Here is an 11,928-nt window from a genome sequence, read left to right as displayed (position 1 = left end):
TATTTTTTAAAATTATTATCAAACACACTCTTAGTATTCTCGGTCGAAGTTTAATAATTTTTTTTCTTTAATATTAATATAGAGAAATTGTGACCGGATTTACCTTTCATTTTTCTCTAGAAAAGATTTTGAGCATTTTTGGAAGGTGTACTAATATTGCTTTTTTCTTTTTTTTTTTGGAGAATTTATTTTGAAAATGGAATTATTTTTTAAAACAAATATATATATATATATATATATATATATATAATAAAATTGCTTTAAGAACATATTTCACTTATTATTCATCTTGCCTTGCCGTGAAATGAGAAAAAATAAAATTGTTTTTAAAATTGAATTTTCAAATAAAATTTTGTTATTAATAACAATAAAATTCATTTTTAAGAACTATTTGAAGCTTTGGCGAATGAAGAGCATATGAGCACCTTTTTCCATATGTATTTCATTGGTACAGATAAGATTATTATTATTTTTCTTTTGTAAAACGGAACTCATCCAAGTGTGCAGTACGAGGAAGACTATGGAGGCGAATGAGTGGCCGCCACTCATTCCTGAGATCTTGCAATCAATCAGACAGCCCACAAGGAGTAACAAGCAGCACCAAAACTAGAGGCCCTGTAAAAATGGCTTCCTCCTCCTCTTGCTGTCGTGTCCTCGCCACTACCACTCGCCACTTCCACCCACGGCCTCGCCCACTCCCTCCGCCGGAGCGTTACTGTTTGCGTATCGGTGATCGAGATGCCTCCCCAAACCAAACCCTGAAGCTGAGGCTCAAAACTGCGACTCACAGTTGCTGGAGAAGAAGGGTCACCGAGTCTGAAATTGAGGTGGAATCGACTTCATCCTCATCGTCCTCTGATGTTTCGGCTGAAAAATTGGTGCCATGGGAGTGGGGTGTGCTGGTGTCGCCGTTTTTCTTCTGGGGTACGGCTATGGTGGCAATGAAGCAAGTACTGCCAAAGGCGGGTCCTTTCTTCGTTTCGTCATTTCGTCTCATACCTGCTGGGCTGCTCATAATTGCATATGCAGCTTCCCGAGGTAGAAAGCAGCCCTCTGGATTCTCCGCTTGGCTTTCCATTTTTCTGTTCGCACTCGTTGATGCTGCTTGTTTTCAGGTCCGCTTTAGTCTCCTTTTTCTCGTTTGCGTCGTGTTTGGAATGGAGAATTTTGTGGGTATAGTATGAATTTCCTTTAAGAAGAACGAATCAGACTGTTTGCAACCAACAGGGAAAGCAATTGGATATTTGAATAGATTGAAATGCAAGTAAGAGTTTACTAGTATCTCCAGTTTTAATTGCTAATCTCTGATTTCTTCTGCATCAAATTGTTTGGCAGGGTTTTCTAGCTGAAGGTTTACAGAGGACATCAGCAGGTTTGGGCAGCGTAAGGTTTCCATTCCTTTGTGAAATTACTGAAAATGCCTTCTTAATTGCAATCTTCCTTAGGTTTTTAAACCAATGGTATGGCTACTTTTAAGAAATTTCTTACTTTTGGTGTAATATTAATGAACTTGTGTTGACATCCAAGTTAGATTTTTACATTTTCCCCTTAGCTAAATGCTGGGTTTTCGAGAATTGTTGAAAATCTATCTTTGTAGTTTCTGATTCACTGATTTATTTCACTGCCCTCTGAATCAGAGGTTTGGGGCAACCCTGATTTTTGAAATTCAAAGAGGAAAGGGATTTAGATCTGTCTGCATGTTATGTGGCAAGTAGAGTTTCTTAGACTGTTTGGCAGCCACTAATGGCCTGGTTCAAAAGATTACTTGATGGTAATCTAGCAGGGTTACATAAAGTAGTAGCTTTTGTTTCTCTCTGGTTGGTCCCTAGTTGTATTTCTCAATTTTGATTGGCATGTGATGAAACAACGATGTCTGTCTTACTAACGTTTAAACAAATTATTGCAGGTGATAATTGATTCACAACCTCTAACCGTGGCTGTACTTGCAGCCTTGTTATTTGGCGAATCTATTGGATTTATTGGAGCTGCTGGGCTTGTGCTTGGAGTCATAGGACTTTTACTTCTTGAGGTAATTTTGATACAAAGGACTAGATTTTTCCCCTTCTATATTTTAACATTGGTGCTGGATTTCCTGTACCCTGCTTAAATAAAACTGATTTGATCCATTCTACACGCTGTGAATGCTGTTTAGGTTTGATTCTTGAGTCTTTGAAATATTAGTTGGCATTTTTGGTACTGGTCAATGTAAATCCTTGTGGATAACTTATGGTACATTTGCTTGTTATTAATTTATTGGAACCCTATGGTTTCCATTTATTTTTTAGTTCAATACATCTTCTACCTGTCTAGATGGTTTTTGAATAGACAAGTTACACTTCATTAGCTAAGCCCGAATTGAACCCCCTAGTTACATCTGGATAAGGAATTGTGATGGAGCATATTCCTCAATCCTTCTATGCCTTGAAGCCAGTCTTAAACTTTGGGAACTTAAAAAGAAATTGAGGGGGTGTTTGGTAAATTGATTTGATTGATTAATTACTTAATTTAAGTCATTAAGCATGTGAAAAATGTTTGGTAAAATAACTTAGTAATGCTACTTAAAGTCAAAATCTACTTAAAGTAATAAGTTAAAATAATTTACCTTTTTAAGATCCAAAATAATTTTATATTCCCATTCCCTACATTCTTGACTTCTCACCATCTCTTCACCACAACCATATTCTCTCACAACCAGCAGCTCTTCCAAATGTAATAGTTTCAAAAGGCGAAAAAAGGAACTTCATTTTAAAAAATTGCCCTAATACTTAGAAGTAAGAATCAAATAATAAATTTTAAGTCAACAATTTTATCAAAATTCATATTAAAGTCATCTGAAATTATTAATTATTAAGTATTAAGTTTTCAATTTTACCAAACATCACTTAAATCTCATTTTGGTTACTTTTTTTTTATATTTTTTTATTTTAGAAGTTCTTGTACTTGCTAGCTCAGTTGGCTAAAGCGTACAAATAAAATCAATTCTACCAAAATAAATAAAAAAATTTGGAATAAGTAAAAGTGGTTTGTTTTTTGAGTTTTTTGTTTTGGAAATCATAGGGTTGCCCACATGTTCTTTAGGAACTTTTTCTTTCTAGTTGCTTTTTCTACATTTACCTTGCACTTTTGCAAAGATCCCACCAGCTTCTATTTGGAAACAACCCTTAGCCTATAGGCTTCAATATTTTTGGTAGTAGAGCAAAGATCCCGAGATGAATGCTCTATATAGCTTGATGGATGCGCACAAATACTCTTTACAGGAACCTCTTGATGAATTTGTAAGTACTATAATTTTGCAAAGAAAAAGGAATTGATTGACTGTTAATAGACTTTAAACAAACTCCACAGTTTCAAAGTACCTTCACTAGTCATGTCCTATGATGGAGTAGAAAATTAGTTTTTATTGCTTTAATAGCTAAGTTGGCACACTTCTAGCTACTAAAATCCAATTGTTGTTAGTCGACCCTTGGTGTTTACACCACCCCATATTCTCCCAACTGAGATAATATGTGAGCTTTGGAAGTCCAAGACAATATTAACTTCATTGTCCTTGTTAAATTCCTCTATCACAAGCAGATGTTGGATTGCGAAAAGATCATAAATTGGTTGATGTCATTACGGGAGCTAGAGAAAGGTAGGGATTTTGCAAAGAGAACTTAAAAAGGCCAGCTGCACATGGTTGTAAGCTGAGGAAGAAAAACTACTAAATAAGAATACCACAAATTTTTAACATTTCTGGCTAATTGAAGGAGTTATTATTTTGGAAAGCACTTCAACAATTCATTTCATCATTGCCAATAAATTATAAATGTGAAAAAATAAAAGGATGGAGTACTGATTTGAAAGGAGTATAAATTCTAATTAATTCCAAGACTCCGCTAGTCTTAGGGTTACTTCAAAGCTTGGAGAATATTAGACTTGAGCACTTCAAAACTTAGTTTCAGTAATAACTGTTTAGAAGTAAATGTTAGGAGTTTTCATCGAGTCAGGTGAAGTAGTTACCATAGATGTACTGTGCCATTATTTTCATGCTGCCATAGGCTTGTGTAAGTTATTGTTTAAGTGACTGTAGCATACTGATCATGCAATTATAACAGTAAATTATTAGGGTTTTATTTTTATTTACAATTTCTTTAGTTTCTATTTGGAGTTTGCTTAAGGGTCTTCTCTTGAGTTGTAAACTAGGCCTTCATTGTCTTAGAAACTTCCTAACTTTAAGAAGTTTGAGTCATATTTGGTCTATCATTTGGTTAGTTTTACTTGCCTAAGAAGTTCTGGAGTCTATAGGAAAAGGTCCATTATACTGAAATGAATAAACTTACCCAATACCAAAAAATTATCCCAACTAAACTCAAGTTGTTCCTTTCTTGCTAACATGTGTTTTATCAAGCATTCATCACTTCTCTTTACAGGAGATTTGTACAGTTCAGTCTTGTGGTTATGCGTGCAACTTATTATGAAATCTTTATTAATTCATGGCTGCCATCAGGAGGCAACTATAGTTTCTTTGAAATCTATCTTTATCCCCTTTATTCCTCTTGTATGATGATGGAGTGTATTCTGCAGGTACCTGCACTTTCTGTTGATGGGAGTAATTTTTCATTATGGGGAAGTGGGGAATGGTGGATGCTTCTTGCAGCTCAGAGCATGGCAGTGGGCACAGTTATGATCCGCTGGGTTACCAAATACTCGGATCCTGTAATGGCAACTGGATGGGTAGGCTACACCAACTTGTACAGTTGTGAAATTATTATTAAATCTCATGGTCTAGTCATTCTTCCTCGATTTAGTGGTTATACCCTTGAAAAGTTTGATAGGCTCCATGTTTAGTGTCCTCACCTTGTAATGGGACAAAAATAAAATTTAATTCAAATGTTTTACATCTCTAAATCCTCATGGATGTTTTGGGAAAATGTTTTAGCCTTTTCTTTTTGTCTATTAATTTTTTTTAATAAGTAGATGCCTTGATATTATTTCTAAATTTTCACTATTTTGAGCCCTTCTTGTAGTCTAATTTTGAAATAGTACGTGGCTTGATGATACTAATCATCATATAAGATGCCTGTTGCAAACACCAGTAAACCTTGTTAGCATTCAACATTCTGAAATCATATACTCTTTCCTACATTGTGACCGTAAGAGCTAAAATAAAAAATATAGAAAGGGATAACTAATGCTTGTACAATTTCTATTGCAGCACATGGTAATCGGCGGGCTTCCTCTTGTGCTGATCTCCATTCTTAATCACGACCCTGCTCTCAGTGGAAGTTTTAATGAGCTTACATCAAGTGATCTTTTGGCTCTTCTTTATACCTCTATTTTTGGAAGCGCTATCAGCTACAGTGTATTCTTTTACTACGCAACAAGAGGTAAATCTTTAAGTTATAATTTGTAGCTATCTTATATCTCTGTTCTGGCCTTCGGGGGTTTTTCTTTACTGGGTGGTCTATTTTCTTGGTTTCATTCCATCAATTAAGCTGGCTATCAGAAGTGCAGGGTCAGAACAATCTTTTCCCTTTTCTTTGCCTGCAGTGTTATAAACTATTTATCTCTGAATTATTCACAAATTTACAGAAACCTGTCTAAGTTCAATTTTAAACTCCCATATAATGATTGATTTAGCATTACTAATGCTTTTCAGGTAGCCTAACTAAGCTCAGTTCTCTGACCTTCCTAACCCCAATGTTCGCTTCAATTTTTGGGTAAGATTTTCCCACCAGAACAAGATTTTAATTTTCCTTTCCTATTTTCTGTGATTCAATATTAAATATAGTGTATTTTAACCACAGATTCTTATATCTTGGTGAGACCCTCTCACCCCTGCAACTGGTTGGAGCCCTTGTGACCATCCTTGGAATATACATGGTCAACTATCGAGATAGCATGGAATGAAACTAACAGTCAAGATGGATGCATAAAAAAAGTCCAGTGATCGAGAAGAATGCAAAAGCTGGCAGGCAGGGCCAACTCTTGACCCTCTAAGCTAGACAGGTCAAGTCTAAGCCCTACCATATATATGCATATACATTGAAGAAGAAAGATACACCTTGAAAGAAGATTGAAACATGGGGCTCTCAAGGATGCTCACTACGCTGTAAGAAACTGTTACTGTAAATATTGATTACTAGTCATTGTCTCAGCTCTTGCTGAACCCTAAAGCCTTCAACTATGGATGAGGAATATGGATTGTATCAGTGAGAGTTGATAGGCTAATTGTATCCATGTTTTTGAGAAGCAATCAAGCAAATATATTCATGTTTTTGCCCACATTCAACTAATTAATATAAAAATATTACATCAGCAACTGAGTAGAACTATAATGAACCCAGGGATATCTTTTCCATTTGAGATTTATGTTATATTACTTAAAAAAAAAAAAAAAAAAAAAAGATATATATGTATGTGCTTTTTTATTTTAGTGAAAAAGCTGTAAAAAAAGAAACCATTCTCAGACAAAATGCCATTCCTTTTGGATGCAGGGTATCATATAGATCCACTTTCCAAAAAAATGTCACTTTTAAAATGCACCTGGAAAAAGTTATTGGTAGTGGAGGAATTGGGGAAAGGCAAATAAAAAGTCATAAAATGTGGTTGCAAAAGTAATATTAAAAAGGAAAATTCTGAAAATGCATTGCTATAAGTAAAATTCAAACCATGATAAGCCTCTTTACTTTTGGAATTTCATCTTGACAAAAGAGCTCAAATGATTTTATAGATTTTATAGTTTTTACAAAGAAAAGCAAAAATTGGGAGACCAAAAGTATGAGAAGGCTACATTTGATCTCTTTATCAAACTTATGAGCAGAGAAATTTGATCTCTTTATCAAAATCAAATTATTTCAGAGAGGAATATTTCTGGTCAAAGTTTCAAATTATTTGTAGTAAAGCATCGGCCCAAGACTTTTGAAAGACACTAGTGCAAGTTGGTAAAAGGAACAAGGAAATGAACAAAGCAATGTAGGCTAAAATCTTCTCTGAGAAGATGATGATAATGATAATCATTGATTGAATGAAAATCTCCAAATAAAACTAGAGAAAAGGTTGCAAGTATGCAACATCACACACACATCATTCTGTTTTCAATTCAAGCCTGCTGAAATGAGTAAACAATAATCATGTTGAAGCAATACTAGGAACTGTGTGAAGGCCGCCTCCTCTGCTGCTAGTACCGAGCCTTCCACGCCCAATTCCATTCTGCTGGTGATCAATTTCTCTCTTTCTCCTGCCCATTCTCTTCTGCGTCTCCTCTGATTCTCGGCCTGGTTCAGACAAGGCATGCCTCTGAAAGCACACTGGACTTGGATACTCCTCCCTTGTGTTGGACCTTGAAGTCCAGCAATCTGTTGAATCTGCTGAATTGGGCTCCCATGAGTGTAGCTGAGACACCCCCACAAAGCTGTTGCTGCCTGAGGACTCCTGCTCCTCCATTTCTCCTCCACCACCTATGGTTCCCCTCTTCACTGTTACATACTTGTGGAGGCTTGGCTCCATTAGATCATTGCACACTACTATCTCAGATTCGACGACAAAAGGGTCTTTGGCCTCCAATCTCTTCTTCCCTGCAGTGTTCTTGTCGTCCATGCTGTTCTGATGGGTTTCAGTGAAGTTCCTTCTGTCATCAGAGAAAGCATAAGATGGGTTGGAGCTGGTGCATGAGTTGAGGTCAGCTACTGCCTCAAGGATGGAATGGGCTTTGGAGACACAAGCTGGGAGAGAAATGGAAGGGGTGGTGGTGTTCTTCTGGTGGAAGTTTTGGATGTCTTCAAGCAATAACGTAGTATATGATGGGGTAGGGTTCAAAAGGGTTTCAGGATTGAGGTCTAGATCCCGGGACCGCCGAGAGGACCTGGTTCTTGTCAGTGCCTGGGGTTTCAGGCTCTCGGCTCCAGAGGCTACTACAATTGTTGTTTCAATACTGTTGGTCCTTGGTTGGAGCCCCTTTGGCTCACCGGCCTCTTCAACAACCTGAAAAACTTTACCTCTGCTGCTGCTCCTGTTGTTAGTCCCATGAACAACAACTTTCCCATTGTTCATATCCTTCATATTGGGCTTCTGCGGATGATGATTCAATGAAAATAGGATCAGAAAATTGTTTATAGAAAGAAGAGGGGTAAATCTTGAAATGCATACCCATATCAGAAATGGGATGAAAGAGTAAGGCGTGGTTGGAAATTATACCTGTTGGCAATCTGGCTCAATTTCTCTAGCTTTCAACCCTCTGTTGTTGATGTTTGGATCAATCTCACTCAAGGGGTTTCTTCTGTAAGGGGATTGCTCTGCTTTCCTTGAAGAGTTGCGGCTAAGAGATGGGTGTTGGTTCTGATTATCGTTAGAAACCACCCTAGCATTTGCAGGGGACCGAGAGCGAGGAGTTTTGGAACCAGATGCGGCGACCTCGCCGCTATTTCTCTTGACCAAAACCCTTCTGACAGCACCATTGTTACCCGATTCAACCCCACTACTGCCATTGTTGCCCTTGTCTATGACTGTGGCAGGGACTGATACCATCTTCCCAGGCCTAGTAGCATTGCTACACCCGGCATTAGCATGAGATGAGGCCTTTTCTGCAGCCTCAGCACTGGTAGTTGGAGGGTTGTCTGATCTCCTCCCAGGCGATCTACTCACCCTCCTCCCACTACCACCGCCACTGCTGCTGCCTCTGTCTCTGCTCCCTGACCGCTGCTGCTGATGTTGCCTATTCGGATCTCTTTCCCTGCTCGGTGTTCTCCTCCTTCCCTGGGGAGAAGCCCTCGACTGGCGGTGGCGCTGGCGGTGGTGGCGCTTCTCCGATGTCTCATCATCATCACAACAATCGATATTATCCCCAATGCCACTCCCTTTCTTCCTATCACCATCAACCGCAAAATCACAGTCATTTTGATCGAAATCGTAACTCCGCTTCGAACCAGAGTACTTTTTGCTTGGAGTACTGACACCTGGCCCCGCCTTCCCGGAAGAGCTCCGGCTGAGCCTCCCACACTGAATGAGAATCGCATCAACCTCCTCTTTAGTGCAACTTGAAGTCCTCAGAGGCGCCGCACTCATCACCACACCATTGTGGCCGCCATTGTTGTTCTCCATTTCCGCGGCTTCAGATCCAGAACTGGTCGCACTCACACAACCAACCCCATCTCCTCCTTTCTGCTCAACCCTCTTATCAACATCATGGCTCTTCCTATGCTTTATCACAAATATCTCCTTCTTCACACTCTCCTCAACCGCCACTGTTTCTGTCTCCACCACCACCACCTTCTCCTTCTCCAAGGTCTCACTAACGGAGCCTTTACCATCTTGTGGTGCCACTAACGCAGAAGCAGCAGCACCAGAAGGAGATGAATCAGAACCTTTCTTCTTGCTCAAACAACTACCCATGTTAACCAGATCTGAGAAATTATCAAATCAGAAAGCAGAAACAATGATGATTGAATGCATAATAGAGAAAGGGGTTAAAAGAAAGAGAGGTCCACAGAGAGAGAGAGAGAGAGAGAGAGAGAGGAAGGGAATAGAGATAAGGGTTTGGTGGCAGTGATATTGGTTTAAATGCTTTCAACTTTTTAGAGTCAAGAGAGAGAAGGAGAGAGAAATTCAAATTTTCAGCAAGGGGCGGGCAAGCAAGCAAGGAGAGATATGAAAATATAGCCGTTAGGGGACCGTTGCATTGGTGTCAGAGACACTGGACCCCCCTCAGAGTCCCAATTTTTCTTTTTCTTCTGGTTACGTTTCTAATATAATAATCATTTTGCTCGAATCTTGCGGCCCTTTTCCCATTTTGAATTCATTAAACGGCTAATTTTCATGGTTTTAAAACCTTTGTCCGATGTTTTTGGGAAAAGATCTCAAAATTCGTTTTTGGATTTGGTCTATCAGTTTTCAGATGGAATGTGGGTTCACATTTAAAAAATAAAAAATATAAATTGTAAAATATTTTTATATACATTATAAGATTTTTATTCTATATAATAATAATAATAATAATAATAATAATGTTACATCTATTAGAATATTTTTTTCTATAAATATGTGACATTAAAGCTTATTTATCAACTTGTCCATAAAATTTTTTTCTTTTTCTATAAATTGTGAAATAGAAAAAGGATTAATTTTATTTTGTTTCACAATATTCTAATGTTTCATCAATAACTAGAATACACCACATGGTAGGTACTTATTCTTCTGCACAGAAAGGCATGTGACTCTCTTAAACCAAACTGTGAGGCAGGTGGCGAGGTAGTGGGTATGACCAATTATTTTTTTACAGAATTTCAAAAAGGGAATTATTGTTTGAAAGTAATTTTACCTTATTTAAAATAGAAATTAGAAAACACTTCATAGAGAATTTATTTTGAAAATGATTTGTTTGGTAACTGTTTTTAAAACAAAAACCCAAAAACACATGTTTGGTAATTAAAAATTATTTTTTGTTTTTTTGTAATGTTTTCAAGTAACATTTTTTAGTTGTTGTTGTTGTTTTTTTTTTTTTTTACTTGTTTTCTTAGGGTTGTTTTAAAAAATTATTATATAAACTTATAGAATGATTAAAACTAAAACAGTATATCTAAAATTTATTTTTAAAATATGAAAAATTTTAGGTTTTCAAAAAAGCTTTTGTTTTATAAAACATTATAAAACAATTTTTAAAAAATATTTTCAAAAATTGTTTTTCAAAACCGTTACCAAATATGTCCTTAATTTTTCAATAAATTTGAGGTACTTTTAGTTATTTTTTAAAGTATTATAAAAATGATTGAAAATATGGTGAATAATTTGAAAATTTTCTATTATACATAAATATATAACACACTAATAAAAAAACAAATAAAAAACGTTAATTCTAAAAATAATTAACAATAATTCTCAAAAATTATTTATAATTATTTTTGAAAATGTTATAGCACAGTTCTTAATATTTTAATAAATCTTGAAATTAAGTGAGAAATACAATTTTGTTGTTCCAACATTTGGTTAATATTTGAGATTATCTTTGTTTTTTTAATTTAAATATTTCATTATTTTATGAATTTGTGGACCCCGCATTTCGTGCTCAATGCGTTTCCCACTCGATGGCGAGCTCGATTTTAACTTGAAAATTGATTTTTATTGATTAAGAAAATGACTTGGAGTCGCCACTTATTTTTGTTTTATTTTTAAAAGGGTAAACAAAATAAGAAAGAAAAACCCTAAGTGTGACTCCTTGTTTTGGAAAAGGTTAGTCTACGAAAAACCGGATCGGGTTCGGGGGTCAGGTTACTTATCGGGAAGGTACGGTGAAAGACCATAGCACCCCTCTAAGTCCCTAAAGTCGGGTCTCTACTGATAAAATGAAGCTAATGTGGCAATTGATGAGTAAATCAATGAATACTCACATCAATCATGCATATATAAGAATCAGAATATGTATAAGAAAAAGGTCAAAATGAGCAAATGCATACCTGGACCACGGACCGTAATGCGCTATCATGAAATAGGGTTAGTGCACAACGAATAGATATAAAATATAGCACACCCGCCACCAAATTGGATAATAAATCATCAAGCGTCACGTTTCAGTTCATTCAAATTTCATTTTTAAAACTCGGATCTCGGGCCTCCGCCGAAAAGAGAAACAAAAGGTTATTTGAAAACCATAATAGAATTAAGATTATTCGATGGAAGATTGTATTTTTTTCTTTGAAATTTATTTGAAAATTGAGGTCTCGAAAACTATTTGAAAATTGGAGTCTTGAGAATTAAATTTAAGAATTGGAATTTTGGATGTCAAATTTGAAAGGAATTAGAATTTTAGAAATCGGAAATTAAGTTCGGAAATTGGAATTCAAAAAAAATGTTTAAAAATGGAATTTTGAAATATAATAAGTGGGATAATAATAATAAGGACGAAAATAATGATTAAATAAATGAATGGGAATGCTGGAATTTTTGAAATTGGAAATT

At 36.2% G+C, this 11,928-nt stretch overlaps 2 protein-coding genes across 2 annotated transcripts; one reads left to right on the top strand and one right to left on the bottom strand.

The window, feature by feature from the left end:
- The first annotated feature begins 511 nt into the window (after nucleotides 1-511).
- Nucleotides 512-6,266, top strand: LOC117912122 (WAT1-related protein At3g02690, chloroplastic). The gene is made up of 7 exons (XM_034826599.1): nucleotides 512-1,115; nucleotides 1,336-1,383; nucleotides 1,907-2,029; nucleotides 4,564-4,713; nucleotides 5,195-5,366; nucleotides 5,639-5,699; nucleotides 5,787-6,266. Exons 1-7 carry the CDS (start codon nucleotides 531-533, stop codon nucleotides 5,887-5,889), a joined length of 1,242 nt encoding a protein of 413 aa, XP_034682490.1. The 5' UTR covers nucleotides 512-530; the 3' UTR covers nucleotides 5,890-6,266.
- Nucleotides 6,267-6,955: 689 nt separating this feature from the next.
- Nucleotides 6,956-9,500, bottom strand: LOC117913631 (uncharacterized protein At1g65710). Its single transcript, XM_034828654.1, has 2 exons — nucleotides 8,176-9,500; nucleotides 6,956-8,049 (listed from the first exon to the last, which is right to left on the bottom strand). The coding sequence occupies exons 1-2, from the start codon at nucleotides 9,367-9,369 to the stop codon at nucleotides 7,111-7,113; spliced, it is 2,133 nt and encodes a 710-aa protein (XP_034684545.1). The 5' UTR covers nucleotides 9,370-9,500; the 3' UTR covers nucleotides 6,956-7,110.
- Nucleotides 9,501-11,928: the final 2,428 nt, after the last annotated feature.

This window comes from Vitis riparia, chromosome 4, assembly GCF_004353265.1.
Source record: "Vitis riparia cultivar Riparia Gloire de Montpellier isolate 1030 chromosome 4, EGFV_Vit.rip_1.0, whole genome shotgun sequence".
NCBI lineage: Eukaryota > Viridiplantae > Streptophyta > Magnoliopsida > Vitales > Vitaceae > Vitis > Vitis riparia.
This window is presented reverse-complemented; position numbering and strand designations above follow the sequence as displayed.